This window comes from Sinocyclocheilus rhinocerous, unplaced genomic scaffold (assembly GCF_001515625.1).
Source record: "Sinocyclocheilus rhinocerous isolate Xijiao unplaced genomic scaffold, SAMN03320098_v1.1 scaffold3238, whole genome shotgun sequence".
Lineage (NCBI taxonomy): Eukaryota > Metazoa > Chordata > Actinopteri > Cypriniformes > Cyprinidae > Sinocyclocheilus > Sinocyclocheilus rhinocerous.
In genome coordinates, this window is record NW_015627914.1 from 16,618 (window position 1) to 30,993 (window position 14,376).

At 37.7% G+C, this 14,376-nt stretch overlaps 2 protein-coding genes across 2 annotated transcripts in view; both read right to left on the reverse strand.

The window, feature by feature from the left end:
• Positions 1-9,390, reverse strand: part of LOC107737042 (NACHT, LRR and PYD domains-containing protein 3-like) — a 14,816-nt gene extending 5,426 nt beyond the window's left edge. The window contains exons 1-2 of the mRNA XM_016548445.1: positions 8,694-9,390; positions 5,844-6,017 (exon numbers count right to left, since the gene is read on the reverse strand). Coding sequence (XP_016403931.1) covers positions 5,844-6,017; positions 8,694-9,379 — 860 coding nt within the window. The 5' untranslated portion in view covers positions 9,380-9,390. The remainder of the gene's footprint in view (positions 1-5,843; positions 6,018-8,693) is intronic.
• A 2,810-nt stretch (positions 9,391-12,200) lies between these two features.
• Positions 12,201-14,101, reverse strand: LOC107737041 (stonustoxin subunit beta-like). The gene has a single exon (XM_016548444.1). The coding sequence runs from the start codon at positions 14,057-14,059 to the stop codon at positions 13,520-13,522; it is 540 nt and encodes a 179-aa protein (XP_016403930.1). The 5' UTR covers positions 14,060-14,101; the 3' UTR covers positions 12,201-13,519.
• Positions 14,102-14,376: the final 275 nt, after the last annotated feature.

A 14,376-nucleotide genomic window follows, 5' to 3' on the forward strand; every position in this document is an offset into this window, starting at 1 on the left:
AGGTTCAAAGCAGCATGTAGTCTCTGTTACCCTTAATGGAAGAAGTTTGAAACAACCAGGACTCTTCCTAGAGCGGGCCTCCTGGCCAAACTGAGCAATTGATGGAGAAGGGCTTTGGTTAGTGTGGTGACCAGAGGTGGACAATCCAGGGGTCAGAAAGTAAAAGTCCTGCCATATGTTTATTCCACCCATGAACTCAGCAGCTGATTTCACCAGAGGAGGAACCACGTCATTCCTTTCAAGTCACAAACGAGTCTCGAGTCAAATCCCAAGTCCTCAAAGAGTTAAAGTTAATGAGATAATTAAGTGACTAATTAAATGATGATTGTGCATTAGTGATGAACAGCTGCTGTTATTGAGAATTACAGAGGATCAGATGTTGATGTTTTATTGGTTAAAATGATGCCACCATCATGGAGATCAGTGTTTGCTTTAGTTTGGCTCTTACTGTAGTTAGGCTCTTACTTTTCCTTTGTATTTTTGAGGGCCTAAACATGCTCAAAAACTCACAAAAATTTGCACACGTGTCAGAGGTGGTGAAAATTTAAGGCTGATTATGGGTTTCAGAATTATGTGTGGAAAAATGGCTCAATTAAACATTTCTGTAAATGGATCTGTAAAATTTCAACGAAGTGCTCCTCGAGCTACGTTTCACGTACATGTACGAAACTCGCTAGACACATGTAACACACCAATACCTACAAAAAAGTATCCAGGTTCAAAATCCAAAACCCAACACAAAATCAGTTATTTTTAATTTCCTGTATGATTTTTGTGCGGTTTTTGCCATTTTCAGGCTTCATACTTTAGCAAACTCCTCCTACAGTTTTAATCGGATCATCTTCAAATTTTCTAAGTGTAATCACAAGGCCTTTGCGATGCTAAATTGTGAAGATCTTGAGTTTTCTTCAAAGGGCATGTCCCTGGCGGCCTGACAAATTTTGATGTTTCGCCATGAAACAGGAAGTTGCTGTAACTCAGGCATGTAGAGTCCAATCTGACCCAAACTTAACATGCAACATGTTAGAAACATGGTAAAGCATGCTAGCAACACTTAGCTAATTTGCTAAAGCATGCTATTAACCCCTTAACTCACAAAGATCGGCGACGGCCTCAAATTATTGTTGTTTCATTTTCACAGCATGCTAAAACATCACACTCTTAAGGCCCTGATATACTTCCAACATAGTTCGTTTTCGTTCTTCGTTTGGGGGCAAAAAGAAGTTCGAAAAAGCTGAGCGACGGTATACTGTTTCCGAACTTTCCAACACCCCCGCGCTGCTGGAGGCGGGGTGTAGATTAATGTAAACATGTTCCGCGACGCTCGCGCGTATCCCTTTAACACAACAACGATGAAATTAAGAAGTGTAGGCAATCTAGGTGTGAGACGGGCCCCAAAAATCTGAATATTATAGACAAAAGAATAATGATTAGCAGCAGTTCAGAGTCAAGTATCATGTTTGCAATACAAAATAACCATCCCATTTCCATAATCAATCCTTTATGGGAAGTGTGAATGGCTCATAGTCTGAAAACTTTAGCATGATGTGGAAAAAAAATATTGGAGTCAGTCTGTTACTTTATTTTATTAGTGTTCATTTATTTTATTAAACTGGATAAATTGTTACACCTTTTTATATTTTATGTGGTGTCATGATTTACTTTTGATAAAAACAAAGGTTTATTGTTGTATGTTCGTTTGGCATTTCATTTATTGTATACACTTTAAATTCGCTTATTGAAAGAACAACAACAGCAGCAGCAGTATGATGTAACATTTATTTGAACACATGTATTTGGTACTTGCTACCTTATATCTTTTCTCTTTCCTTTCATTCTTTTCATGGCTTTGGAAAACTTGTCTCGGATGTTTCTCTACGTCGCTTTTTGCATAACTCTGGGTCGTCCACACCAAGCTTCGTTGCAATTTCTTTCTAGGAATTAGGCTAAATGCTTTCTCTGATTCTTTAAAGTCTCTCCGCGAGCGATCGTACAGGTGCGGATATACAGGTACATCTCAATAAATTAGAATGTCGTGGAAAAGTTCATTTATTTCAGTAATTCAACTCAAATTGTGAAACTCGTGCAGCTCAGCTATTCGGCACTCCAGTGTATTCATATGTTGCTAGTGACTAGATGTTGTTGTTCTCCTGTTGGACCTCTGTGGAATGAGAAATGAACTGGGAAAAAAAAATCGCACATCAAAGAAGGTGGAGTTTTAGAACACACCCACCAATTGCGTAACCGCCACGGACCAATGGAAGCTCAAACGTGTTTAGGAGCCAAAACGAACTCCCCCAGAAATTTTGCTTTGGTCAGCTGTTTCGAACTGCCGAAACGAACTCAAAACGAACATTGTTTCGGCCTGATTTTGTTCGAAATGATGTCATATCAGTTCGTACTTTGATTTCGTTTGAAGTATATATCGTGGCCTTTACTTGATCTGAACAAACTGTGCATCATTAGAAAGATTAAAGACTCTTTGATATCTGACTACTGTTTTGATAAAACATTGTTGTAGTGACAGTAATTTATTAATTTATGTCACTAGTGCAAAATAATAAATCTGTAAATGTCATATTTGGAATAGAATTCACCACGCATTCATATTCAGTCACGTCTGCAGCGGTTTATTTGTGTTCACATAGCTTCACTGAACAGCATCAATAAATACTTATAGTCCAAAGATGCATATACATGGAGATATATAGATATATTTACTTCAAATTTCTTCAGACAGAATCATAATTTCTATTCATTTTCCACTGATTTACAGCTCCCTGGGCTGTCTCTGTATGTTTACTCTTCCGTGCTCGCGCTCTGACTCAGAGGAAACCTGATTCGCCCGTCGCCTGTAAATTATAAATGCGCATCATATCCCGCCCCGTCTCTTTTTTGGGGGGTATGTCATTTGTGTCTCCATGCTGAAAATGGGGGCTTAACATGCAACATGCTACAGACATGCTAAAGCATGCTAGCTACACTTAGCTAATTTGATTAAACATGCTACAATGAAACAGGAAGTTGCTGTAACTCAGGCAATATTCTACAAACTTAACATGTTTGATAGGAGTCCTGGCCTGAAGACATCTACATGTCCGTATTCTGTTATAGTCATAGCGCCACCTACTGGCAACAGGAAGTTACATGTTTAACACTGTAATGGTCTATAAGCAACACATTAAAATAAGCCATTGAGTGCTAAACATGCTAGAAACATGCTCAAACATACTAGCAACACTTACTAAGTGCTAAAGCATGATAGGAATAACATGAAACAGGAAGTAGCTGTAACTCATGCATGCAATGTCAAATCTGCCCCAAACTTGAACACATCTTAAGACTAGGGTTGGGTATCGTTTGAATTTTATCGATTCCGATTCTTATCGATTCCTAGTTTCGATTCCAATAAGATAAAAAATTAAGTCAAACATTTAGATGTCAAACATTTATTCTGTCTTTTTACAAAGCATTCTGTTGCAGCTGAATAACACAAGGAAAAATCAGGGCGCAAGTTCTTTCCATTCCTGCACTTAAATTGTTTTTAATCACATTAAAATGCGAACGCAGGAATCGTTAAGCAGAATTGAAATGCATGCGTCTTATCGAATACCCGGTTCTTGGAAATTTGGAACCGGTTTTAAAATGGAACCGGTTTTCGATACCCAACCCTACTTAAGACCAACATTCAGTTATAACCATAGCGCCAATTGCTGGCAACAGGAAATTACTTGTTTTACATTAACTTAAACATGTAAACACTACATTCAGATTCATCAATCGGAATGAATTCAGTCCGACTGAAGCAAAAATTCTGCATGTAAACATAGCCACTGTGAAGCGCTCAAGACCGAAACGGCAGAAAGCACATCCTGTATGTTTTATTTATTTTACTAAAGCACAGTGATTTGTTGATATTGTAAGTGCACACAAATAAATGTAGACCCTTTACACTTTCAAATGATTTATTACTCTTAACTTTGAACAAAAATGATAGCGTATTTTAAGTTGTTTCCACTGTAATTAAGAAAAAAATGCAAGTGATCGCACTGGTGCCTCCATGTCCTGCAAAGCACACTTGAGCTTCCACTCTCCCCACAAATGATTGGATATGTGCCTAATAGTGCATATTTATCTAGGTTAAACGTTTAAACTAACATAGTGATATGCTTGAAGTGTTTTATATCTATAGATTTTATTTTAGGCAAGTGGTGATGATTTAAAAAAGGCTAAATTGATCAAACATAGGCTATGATCAACTCACTGTCTACCGCTGGCCGCTTGGTCATTACTTTAACAAATCAAAAACTTGAATTTAACACAAAAAAAAAAATGTTCCAAACATATTTTTAAAAAAAAATGTTCCAAACATTTATAAATTAACTTAATAAAAAAATGAAAAGAAATATAACTACTTTGCCATTAAAAGCAAAACTGAACTATTTTAATGGCTGCAACAGCAGCTGTGTAATGGGAAAGAGAGAGAGAGAGAGAGAGAGAGAGAGAGAGGGGAGGGGAGGGAGGGACACGGGCTCCAGTCGGACTCGGGCCGAGAATTCTGATAAGCTGTCGGACAAGGTCAGGGCTAGGGCCTGAGCATCTTGGGCCAGGGCCGGGCTAGGGCCTATACTGTATTTGAGGCCTGTGCAGGGCTCTAATAATCCCATTCCCATGAACTATGGCAGATCAAACCAAGAACAAACCTTGATATGCCAGCCCCCCTTAATATGATCCATGGTGTCAACAAAAGCCTGCACAAATACTGAAGCACCAACATTGGCCCCATAGTCACATATTGGCTAGGTAGTATCTCTAAACTGAAAAAAAATAAAAAAAATAAAAACATAAGATAAGATAAATAAACAAAAAATGAAATAAAAATAAACCATATATCAATAAAATAACATGAATTAATGAAAATCAATGGATTTGAGAAAGTCTACAAACTGACAGAAACCAGAGCACACACCGCCATAAAAAGTAAGATATACAGTGTGCACGGTGAAGGTTTCAAGTAATAATGGATTAAGAAATAAAATGAACACTAAAGTGAACAGTAAAAGAAACAGTCTCCTAACCACTTAGGAGCTTCTCTTCACCGATTAGACAGCAAATGTCCAGATTAAGTTCACTGAGGGTGGGTGGATGATTGAGATCTGAGAAAACTCTTGCCTCTTCTGAGGAATAAAGTATTTTGGGTTCACCTTGATTGAGAATGACCTTCAGTGATGCAGGATAAAGAAGAAAATTCTGAATGCCAGCTTCTCTCATTTCCTTCCCACAGATTGCTACGCCTATTGCAGTCCTGTAAATCCACCACCTGTTGCTTGAGCGTGGCTACTTGCCTATAGTGATCTGCGCCAACTTTCTTTTGTCTCATCTCCCTTGTAAGAAGATCCAATTTAGCGCAATGAGACTGGACAACTGACATGTGAGAAGCAAACTCGCTCCGCATCGCCATCAACTCAGTTCTTAGAATATGCTCAAAGTGTGCTACAGTGTTCGCCATCTTGTCCATTATATCACTTGTGGTCAGTGGCTTGGGTTACTTCTTAATTGGAAAAGACAACGGTGACAAATCCTGCTGTTTCCGATTGCGTGCCATCTAGCAAAGTGTTATTGGTGAATAAAACTTCAAATAAAACGATGAGATACAGCCTTGGTCTGACGCAAGAAGCAAGTAATTTGTAATTTGTCCAAACTTATGGACCTCTACTCAAGTGCGTCTAGGTTCATGAGCATGTCACATAACTCCGAAACTCACTATTAACACTGAACATTTCAACCTTCAGTTTCAAAGAACTGAGCATTCATCATATCACAAAAAATACAATTTTACACACCTCAGTATCTCCAGCTGACAGTTTTGACTCTTCAGTCCATCAGAGAGCCGCTTCACTCCTGAATCCTGCAGGTCATTGTTACTCAGATCCAGCTCTCTCAGGGCAGAGTCTGAGGATTGTAGAGCTGATGACACAATTTCACAATCCTGAGCAGTGAGATTACAGCCAGCAAGACTGAAAGAGAAAATACAAAAGAGTTTCACGCCAGCAAAATAATTAGTACTTATACAAGCAACTTCTGAATCCATGAATAGTCATTCAGATTAACAATGTTATTAATTTGGTTATGAGTAAAGAATATATTTTTGTCTGATTTCATGTTACATTAGGTCCTAACCTGTAAAATTTTAATAATCATTCTAATTCTAAAAGAATAGAGTAGGCAGGCATATGATGGTATGAAATTTTCATATTTCGATTAATTGCTTTAACTAAACTATTAAACTATTAACTATAAACAGGTTTAATAACTTTTTTCTTATAACAAAAAGAACTGAACATTTACATACAATAAAGTAATACACAAAAATTGTATAAAGTAAAAAAGATTCACACAGATTAAAGTGCAAAAGAATTATAAAAAACAATAAGTATCACTTTACAATATGACCTCATTAGTTAACCTTAGTTAATGCATTAACATTAATAATGAGCAATAGCTACATTTGCTACTGAAGTTATTCATTTTTGTTAAAAAAAATACAACTGTTAGTTCATTAAATAACACAGTTGCACCTTTTGATTTTAACAGTGTGTTATTAAATATTGAAATTACCTAAGATAAATGAAGAATTTTTCATTGGGAGTTTATGGTATCTAATTAATTAACTAATGTTAATTAATAGAGCCTTAATGTAGCCTAAAGTTTGACCAAACAATAAAGAATCAAAACATTTTCAAACAATATCTAGGGCATGTTGTAGTCCAGATTAAAATGTAAAAAAAAAACCTGTTAAAGGGATAGTTCACCCAAAAATGAAAATTAGGCCATTATTTAATCACTCTCAAGCCATCTAGTCGTATATGACTTCCTTCTTTCAGATGAATCCAATCGGAGTTATAATAAAAATTTACTTTGATCTTCCAAGCTGTTTAATGCAAGTCAGCGGGTGTTGCAGTGCATCAGTCCAAAAGAAATGAAATAAAGTGCATCCATCCATAATAAAAAGTGCCTCACACGGCTCCGGGGGGTGAACAATCAATGCGTTTTTGTAAGAAAAATATCCATATTCAAAACGTAATAATCACTTTAATCTAGCTTGCGCTCACTGTTGTACACGGAGCAGCTCCGGGAGGATGCCGTATGAGGTCGGCGTTGCGCATGCGCCGGTGAGTCTCGTGAAAACCAACGTTTGTTTACAGGAGCAAAGGAAGCAAAGTTTCCTTACTTTAGCAAAGGAAAACCAGTGTCCTCTTGGCTTCTATCGAAATCCTCCGACATTCATCTGTACAAATCCTCGTTTTGTACTTCTAATTCGTGACGTTGTTTTGTTTTGAACTTTCCCTTGCACGTTCGTCACTTCTGAGCGGCGCATGTGCAACGCCGACCTCAAAGGTTATCGTCCGGGCAGAACTATTGAAGGAAACTAAAGAACGAAACTTGGAATTTTTTAGAATTGTGTGGAAAAACAGTATGTCCAGCTATAGACAGGCTCTAAAAGCTGCCAGGACCGAGCAAATCCACAAACTCATAGAAAATAACCAAAACAATCCAAGGTTTTTATTTAGCACAGTGGCTAGATTAACAAATAACCAGACGCCACCCGATCTAAATATTCCCTCACAGTTTAATAGTAATGACTTTATGAGATATAAATAGATAATAGATAACATCAGAAATACAATAACAAATATAGATTCTACAGCGTATAATACTTCAACTTCATTCATCGCACCAAAAGATAAACTGCAGTGCTTTACAACTATAGGACAGGAAGAGCTAAATAAACATATCACTGCATCTAAACCAACAACATGTCTGTTAGATCCTGTACCCACTAAATTACTAAAAGAGTTGTTACCTGTAGCAGAAGAACCGCTTCTCAATATTATTAACTCGTCGTTGTCTTTAGGTCACGTCCCAAAACCATTCAAGCTGGCGGTTATTAAGCCTCTTATTAAGAAACCACAACTAGATCCTAGTGAACTGGCAAATTACAGACCCATCTCAAATCTTCCTTTTATGTCTAAAATTTTAGAAAAAGTTGTGTCCGCTCAATTGCGCTCCTTCCTGCAAAAAAATGATCTCTATGAAGAATTTCAGTCAGGTTTCAGGCCCCACCATAGCACTCTTACAAAAACGCATCGATTCGCCACAGGAGGCCTTTATTCACCCCCCGGAGCCGTGTGAGGCACTTTTTTATTATGGATGGATGCGCTTTATTTCAAATGCCCTGCATTTCTGCAGTTCAGTGCCATCTGCTGTCAGAGAGTGAATGTGCGCTTGGCTTTCATCCAGAGCATCTCTCACGCTCTCGGCCATGCACTTCTCATCTGTGCTTGTTTACATCAGAGTGCGCATGCGTCTTTGACGCAGCATACAGCGGTGTTGTGCATTGTGACCAGTTGATGGAAAAAGTATTCTTAAAATGCATTAAAAAAATCTGAATAATGTGTAATAAATAATTATTCATGGTATTTTGAAATGCCCACGATAACAATATCATGCATATTCATTACCATGATATATCGCATTACCGAATACCGGCATATGTCTAAGCAGAGGCCATACCACAACTTTAATAATGATATTGTCACAGAAAAATAAATACATTTGAATTATAGTTATCTTTGTAGTTAATATTCTTTGTGTGAACAGGCCTTTAGTCTCTTAACTGTGAACACACTCACAGAGCTTTTGTGCAGCTGACCACAGCTGGTATCAGTCTTCTTCGCCCCTCATCTGATGTGTTGTATTTCTTGAGGTCCAGCTCATCCAGCGGCTCCTCTGACATCTGAAGCATGTAGGCGATTGTTGAGCAGTGAGCAGGAGAGAGTTTCTTCTCTGAGTGTTTGTCTGATTTCACAAACTCCTGAATCTCTCTGGACAGAGTCTGATCTTTCACTTCCAGCAGACAGAGGAACAGATTGATGGATCTTTCAGTGGAGAGTCCATGTTCATCTTTGATCTTGTCTTTAATGTACTGTGTGGTTCTCCTGATGCTTTCTGAGCTGTTCTCTGTGTGAGTCAGTAGATCCTGTAAGAGTTTCTGATTGGACTCCAGTGAGACGCCCAGCAGGAACCGCAGGAACAGATCCAGCTGGCCATTCTCACTCTCAAAGGCTTGATCTACTGCACATTTAAGCAAATTTTGTACTGGAGCAAATGTTTTTAGTCCCACCATAATTGTACTTACATGAAAGGAAAACACATAGAAAGCAGCAAGAAACTCCTGAACACTCAGATGAATGAAACTGTAGACCTTCTTCTGATGAATCACAGATTCCTCCTTAAAGATCTCAGTGCAAATCCCAGAATACACTGAGGCGTCAGTGACGTCTATGCTGCTCTCAATCAGGTCCTCCTCATAGAACATCACATTGCCCTTCATCAGCTGATGGAAAGCGCTATTAGAAATAAGTTTGGCACCCCTTCTCAAGTTATGCATATGTCGCATATTTTGGAGTACAATTTGCACTATATCATTTAGATAATTGAGTCACTGCGCATCTGAGATGCACTACAGTAAATCAGCAAGTAAATATTTATACTAACAGAGGATCAGAGATCTCTTTTCCATCGCTGAATCTATCAGGTACTTCCATGGATCTGCTACTCTTCACAGACACACCGCTGGGTTCTGGAGACTCTGATCTTGGTGTCTTGCTCTTGCTGATACTGACAAAAGACAAACAAAACAGCATTTTAGACAATACTTAAATGGTTAGATCAGCCAAAAACAAATATTATGTCATTCGAAACACGTAAGACTTTCCTTCTTCTTTGAAACACAAATGGAATATATTTTAATGAAACCTGAATAATTTCTGTACCTTCATTCAAAGTCCATGCCACCAAAACTTTGAAGATCCAAAAGGGTCTTTTTAAAGGGCATCATTTTCTGGACGAGAAACGCAGCGCTGTGTCACACCACGTTTAAAATTCGAGCATATTGTTTATTATAAGTGTATGCACACCGGCGGCCCAACTCAATGTCTGTCCATGGCGCCCAGTTATGACTCAGGAGACTGTTCATATTCCTGCTGTGCCACTAACACAGTTTTTCATACTATAACCTCAGTGCGAATGCATATGTGACTTTTGCTGTTGTGATGACATTCACTGTCATGTGCTGCCACTTACTGGAGGTACCAGGTCACAACACACTTCAGTTGACTTCAATAGCGATGCATAGCATAACATTTTTTTTTTTTAAAGTTATATTTTTTGAGCTTTTTATTCCTTCATCATTTAGACAGGACAGTGGAGAGATTACAGGAAAGTATTGGGTAGAGAGAGGGGAGCGGGACCGGCATAGGACCTCGAGACGGGAATCGAACTCGGGTTGCCATGAGCACATGAATATATGTGCTCATACTAACCACACGGCTATCGGAGCCAACAACGTAGCATAACATTAACATTAATTCAAAGGATAAGGAAAACTCAATAAAGTTGGGAAATACCCTGAATTATGTGTCACGAACCACAGATTATTTTACAGACAAAATTTGGAACTCAGCAGTATGGAGGAAGATTGCTGATGTTATCAGATTTTCAGGTGAGATTCTGAATTAATTCAGTTAACATAAGCCCTGGGTATAAAAGGTATAGTGATTGAGCTTAGCAACTGTTGGAATGAATTGTACAGTAAAATCATAACATAACCGACAGTCAGGGCCGTCCTTAGCTGACGCGGGGCCCAGTGCGAGGTAGGGAGCGGGTCCCCCCTCGGTCCGTTCCCGATCATGTTCTGGGTTGGGGGGTTCCCCCTAGGTCCGTTCGTCGCAATGTTTACAATGTTTCTATATTTTATATTTCTTATTATTTTCCTTGCTTATGCTTTTTCATTGTTTATTCTTATGATTGTGGGGTGTCATGAACTGTTTTGTCTGTACGAACGAGAAATAAGGGTTTATGGTAATTCAAGGTTTATGGGATGTTGTTGTGAAGCAGTTTGGAATAACACTACTTATTGGATTTGTGCTGGTCAGATGAAGACTGAGCATTGAAACATATGCAACCAAGATTATACAATAAACTCTGCTCCTTTTTATCATCATTACTTCGTCTCTTCACTGGCTTTACTCAGTCAACTTCTTGGCTGAAATAAGACAATAGTTTTGGGTACCAGACAAGACTAGATATTAATGGGTTTGGAGTATCGGCAACCCTGCTGACTAGTTGTTTGGATACCAATCAAAACTAGGGGTGTGCGATATATATCTTCTGCAATAATATGATAATTGTTGTTTTAACGATGTGCGATTTGACGTTATTGAGTATTTTGCAAAAACCATTCAAAACACCCCTACAGAGTGCACGCATACATTACATGAAATCTAGACTAGTGCGCGTGCGCATTTAGAGTTTGTTCTTTCACTGCATGATTCAGTCCAATAAAATACATTTAGAATGATCACAAATTCAAGATATGGGGACATAAAATGTATATAGTATTTATATAATTTCATATAGTTAATCAATTTCACACGAAGAGTGACATTTTTTTCTCCAAAATTACCATGATTACAAATGTAATATTGTTTTTTTTACAACAGTTCAATAAACAAAAAGTTAATTAAGAGACTTACGTTTTAGACACCATATTGCCTGTTTTTGCACTATTTCTCCATGAAAAAAATGTATTCCAAACACAGCCACAGCACTGTTTTGCATCTCTGAGCAACATGACGGTGTTTCGTTCAATGCATCTCTTATTTACATCGTGTTAGAGAGATGATTTGCAAGTGTGTAGGGGAAAAAAAAAATCTAGAGTTTAGAGGTGAGTGAATGCAATGGCCAATCACAGGTGTTTAAGAAATCAACAGATATATTTGAGATTGGCTACATTGCTCAGTGCTACGAAAACACGTTGGAAAGAATCTTTTGACGCTTTCCAGTGTGCAAATGCGCATAGGAGCCTTTACCAAATTTGTTTCACAAATATCCTATTATTATAGTTTTAACTGAGGGTGCTTTTGACCGACGGTGTGACATCTGCCACAACTGTGAAAGGGTGAAAGGTACTTTCACTGGTACAAAATAATGAAGTCGGGTAGTATTAATTGAATAAAACCACATTGTAGGTTACTTTTTAAAGAAACACATTTTAACAATTTATTTAACCTGTTAGGCGTGTCTGTGCTTTTAATTACCTTTGTTTAAAAAAATATTCAATCAACTATCATAAACTATATATCATTTGACAGCTAAAACACTCAAGATCCATGTTCTGAGCTTGTTTTTTAAATCAATACACCAGAGAGGAAAGGGTTAACATAAATGATGAAGGACCGGCCATTTAAACATGTAGAAAGTGAATGGCAGTACTTACGTTAAATCCACTTAAAATAAATAATTTACAGGGACATAAATATTACAGATGCAATACATATACACAATCATAGACCAGTGGCATACAGCAGATCTTCACTATATTAAGCATGTCACTATGTTATGGGTATAAAAGAAAAAAAAGAATCACATACACAAATTTTCAGTGTTATAGAAGATTATCTTATTTAATTATGGTAATGTTAATCAGTAAGTGATGATTAATTATATGCAATAGTGCACATATAGTGTACAGGCATAAAACACACTGATCTAACAGTTCCTGACAATCCAGCAGGATGAAGCTGAGTCTGTGGATCCTATGAAACAGTGACAACATCTACAGTAGCTTTTATAAGATCACACTAAATTAATGCATTAATTAAAGAGTCCAGCAGAGCTCAGAATGTTTCTACAGACCATCACATTGACTCACTGAAGTCTCTACTGAATCTCACACACAGAAGATGATAGCTTATAATTAAAAGGTGAAAAAAATCCACATGACAAACAGGATTCAAATATGAAGATTCAAATGCTTTGAAAAGTCATGTCATGCTTTTACTAAAAAACTAAAAAAATAAAAAAACTTATGTATTAAAATAAATATCTAAAATACAAAATAGCTCAATTACCTTATATGGACTCATGAGTCTGTGGAATATGACCTCACAATCTGGCTTTATCCACCTTATTTTTCCCGTAAGAGCGGCGCTGCCATTTGTACATTTAATGCGTCTGGCTTCCGGTGTGGTTCGCTTTCAGCTATTTTTAGCTCTACAAAACAGCTGGTTTTGCGTCTTGGTTTTGCAAACTGGTGTTTCTTGCCATATTATTTTAATGCCATGTCTTAATTATGAACACACTGGTTTGTAGTGCAAACAGTTTTACAGTTTACTGCAGTTTGTTATTCTTCTTGTTATTTCCCTTCAGCGGCTAATGAAGCAGAAGTCTCGCACAGTCACAGAAAACGGCTTACTTCCACACTGAATAATAAGATGTATACCTCACAATACAAGTTATCTTACAATGTGACTATATGTTATAATGTAACTAGCCAACTACTTATTTCATAATTAAATAGTCACAATTACAGTTTTTTTTAAATGAAAAAAAGAATTTTTATGAAATGTAATAGACACTCCTAGCAATTAATTTTGTGGTTCCTCACAAGAGGTTGTTACATCGGACAGAGAAACACTGAAGAATCACGATAAACCAGAAATCCAGCGTAGAGGGGTTCAGTGAATGTGGTGTTGAATGTGTGTAAGTGTGTGAGTGTGTGTGTGTCAGAGACACTGTAGAAGGACAGAGAGCCGGCCGGCCAGTCCAGATACACTCCTACTCTATTAGATGGTGAAGGGCGAGGAACGTTTGTGCTCTTATTATTGTGCCAGACAGAGTAAATTGTATCACAACAGTAAATATTCCAGGACTTTTCATTGAGTCCAAACCGACATTTGCTCCCACCTTTCCTGTTGATTCCTTTGTATGCCACAGCTACATGACCCCATCCGCTCCATTCAACCTCCCAGTAACAGCGTCCAGTCAGACTCTCTCTACACAAAACCTGCTCACAGTTCTCAAACCTCTCTGGATGATCAGGATGCGGCTGATTCTCTCTCTCACACTTTGTTTTCTTGTTCCCTTCAGACAGAGAGAGACGAGTGTGTGCTGTGTTCGGATCCAGTGTGAGATCACATGCATCTGGGAAAAACATCACAGAAAGACAGATTAGAACAATTATGGCTTTATTAAATATGTATTGGTGTATTTGTGTGTGCATGACTTACACATTCGCAGTCCTGGTGTGATCCTGAAATGTTCTCCATGGTCCAAACTGAACAAAGACATAATGAAAAGAGACATAAGTACATACACAAACAAATAATAAGGGTGAATAAATTCTGCATTTGAACCTGAAAGAGTACAACAAAGTATTAAATGGTTAATGTCATGAGAAACCACATTTTTTGATCACATCATTACACAATTAAATCATCTTGCAAGTTTCAAAGCTCAATATATCCTCCTCAG

Coding starts and splice junctions, on each gene's coding strand:
- LOC107737041 (XM_016548444.1), bottom strand. CDS start 14,059: ATGTTTTTCCCAGATGCATGTGATCTCACACTGGATCCGAACACAGCA.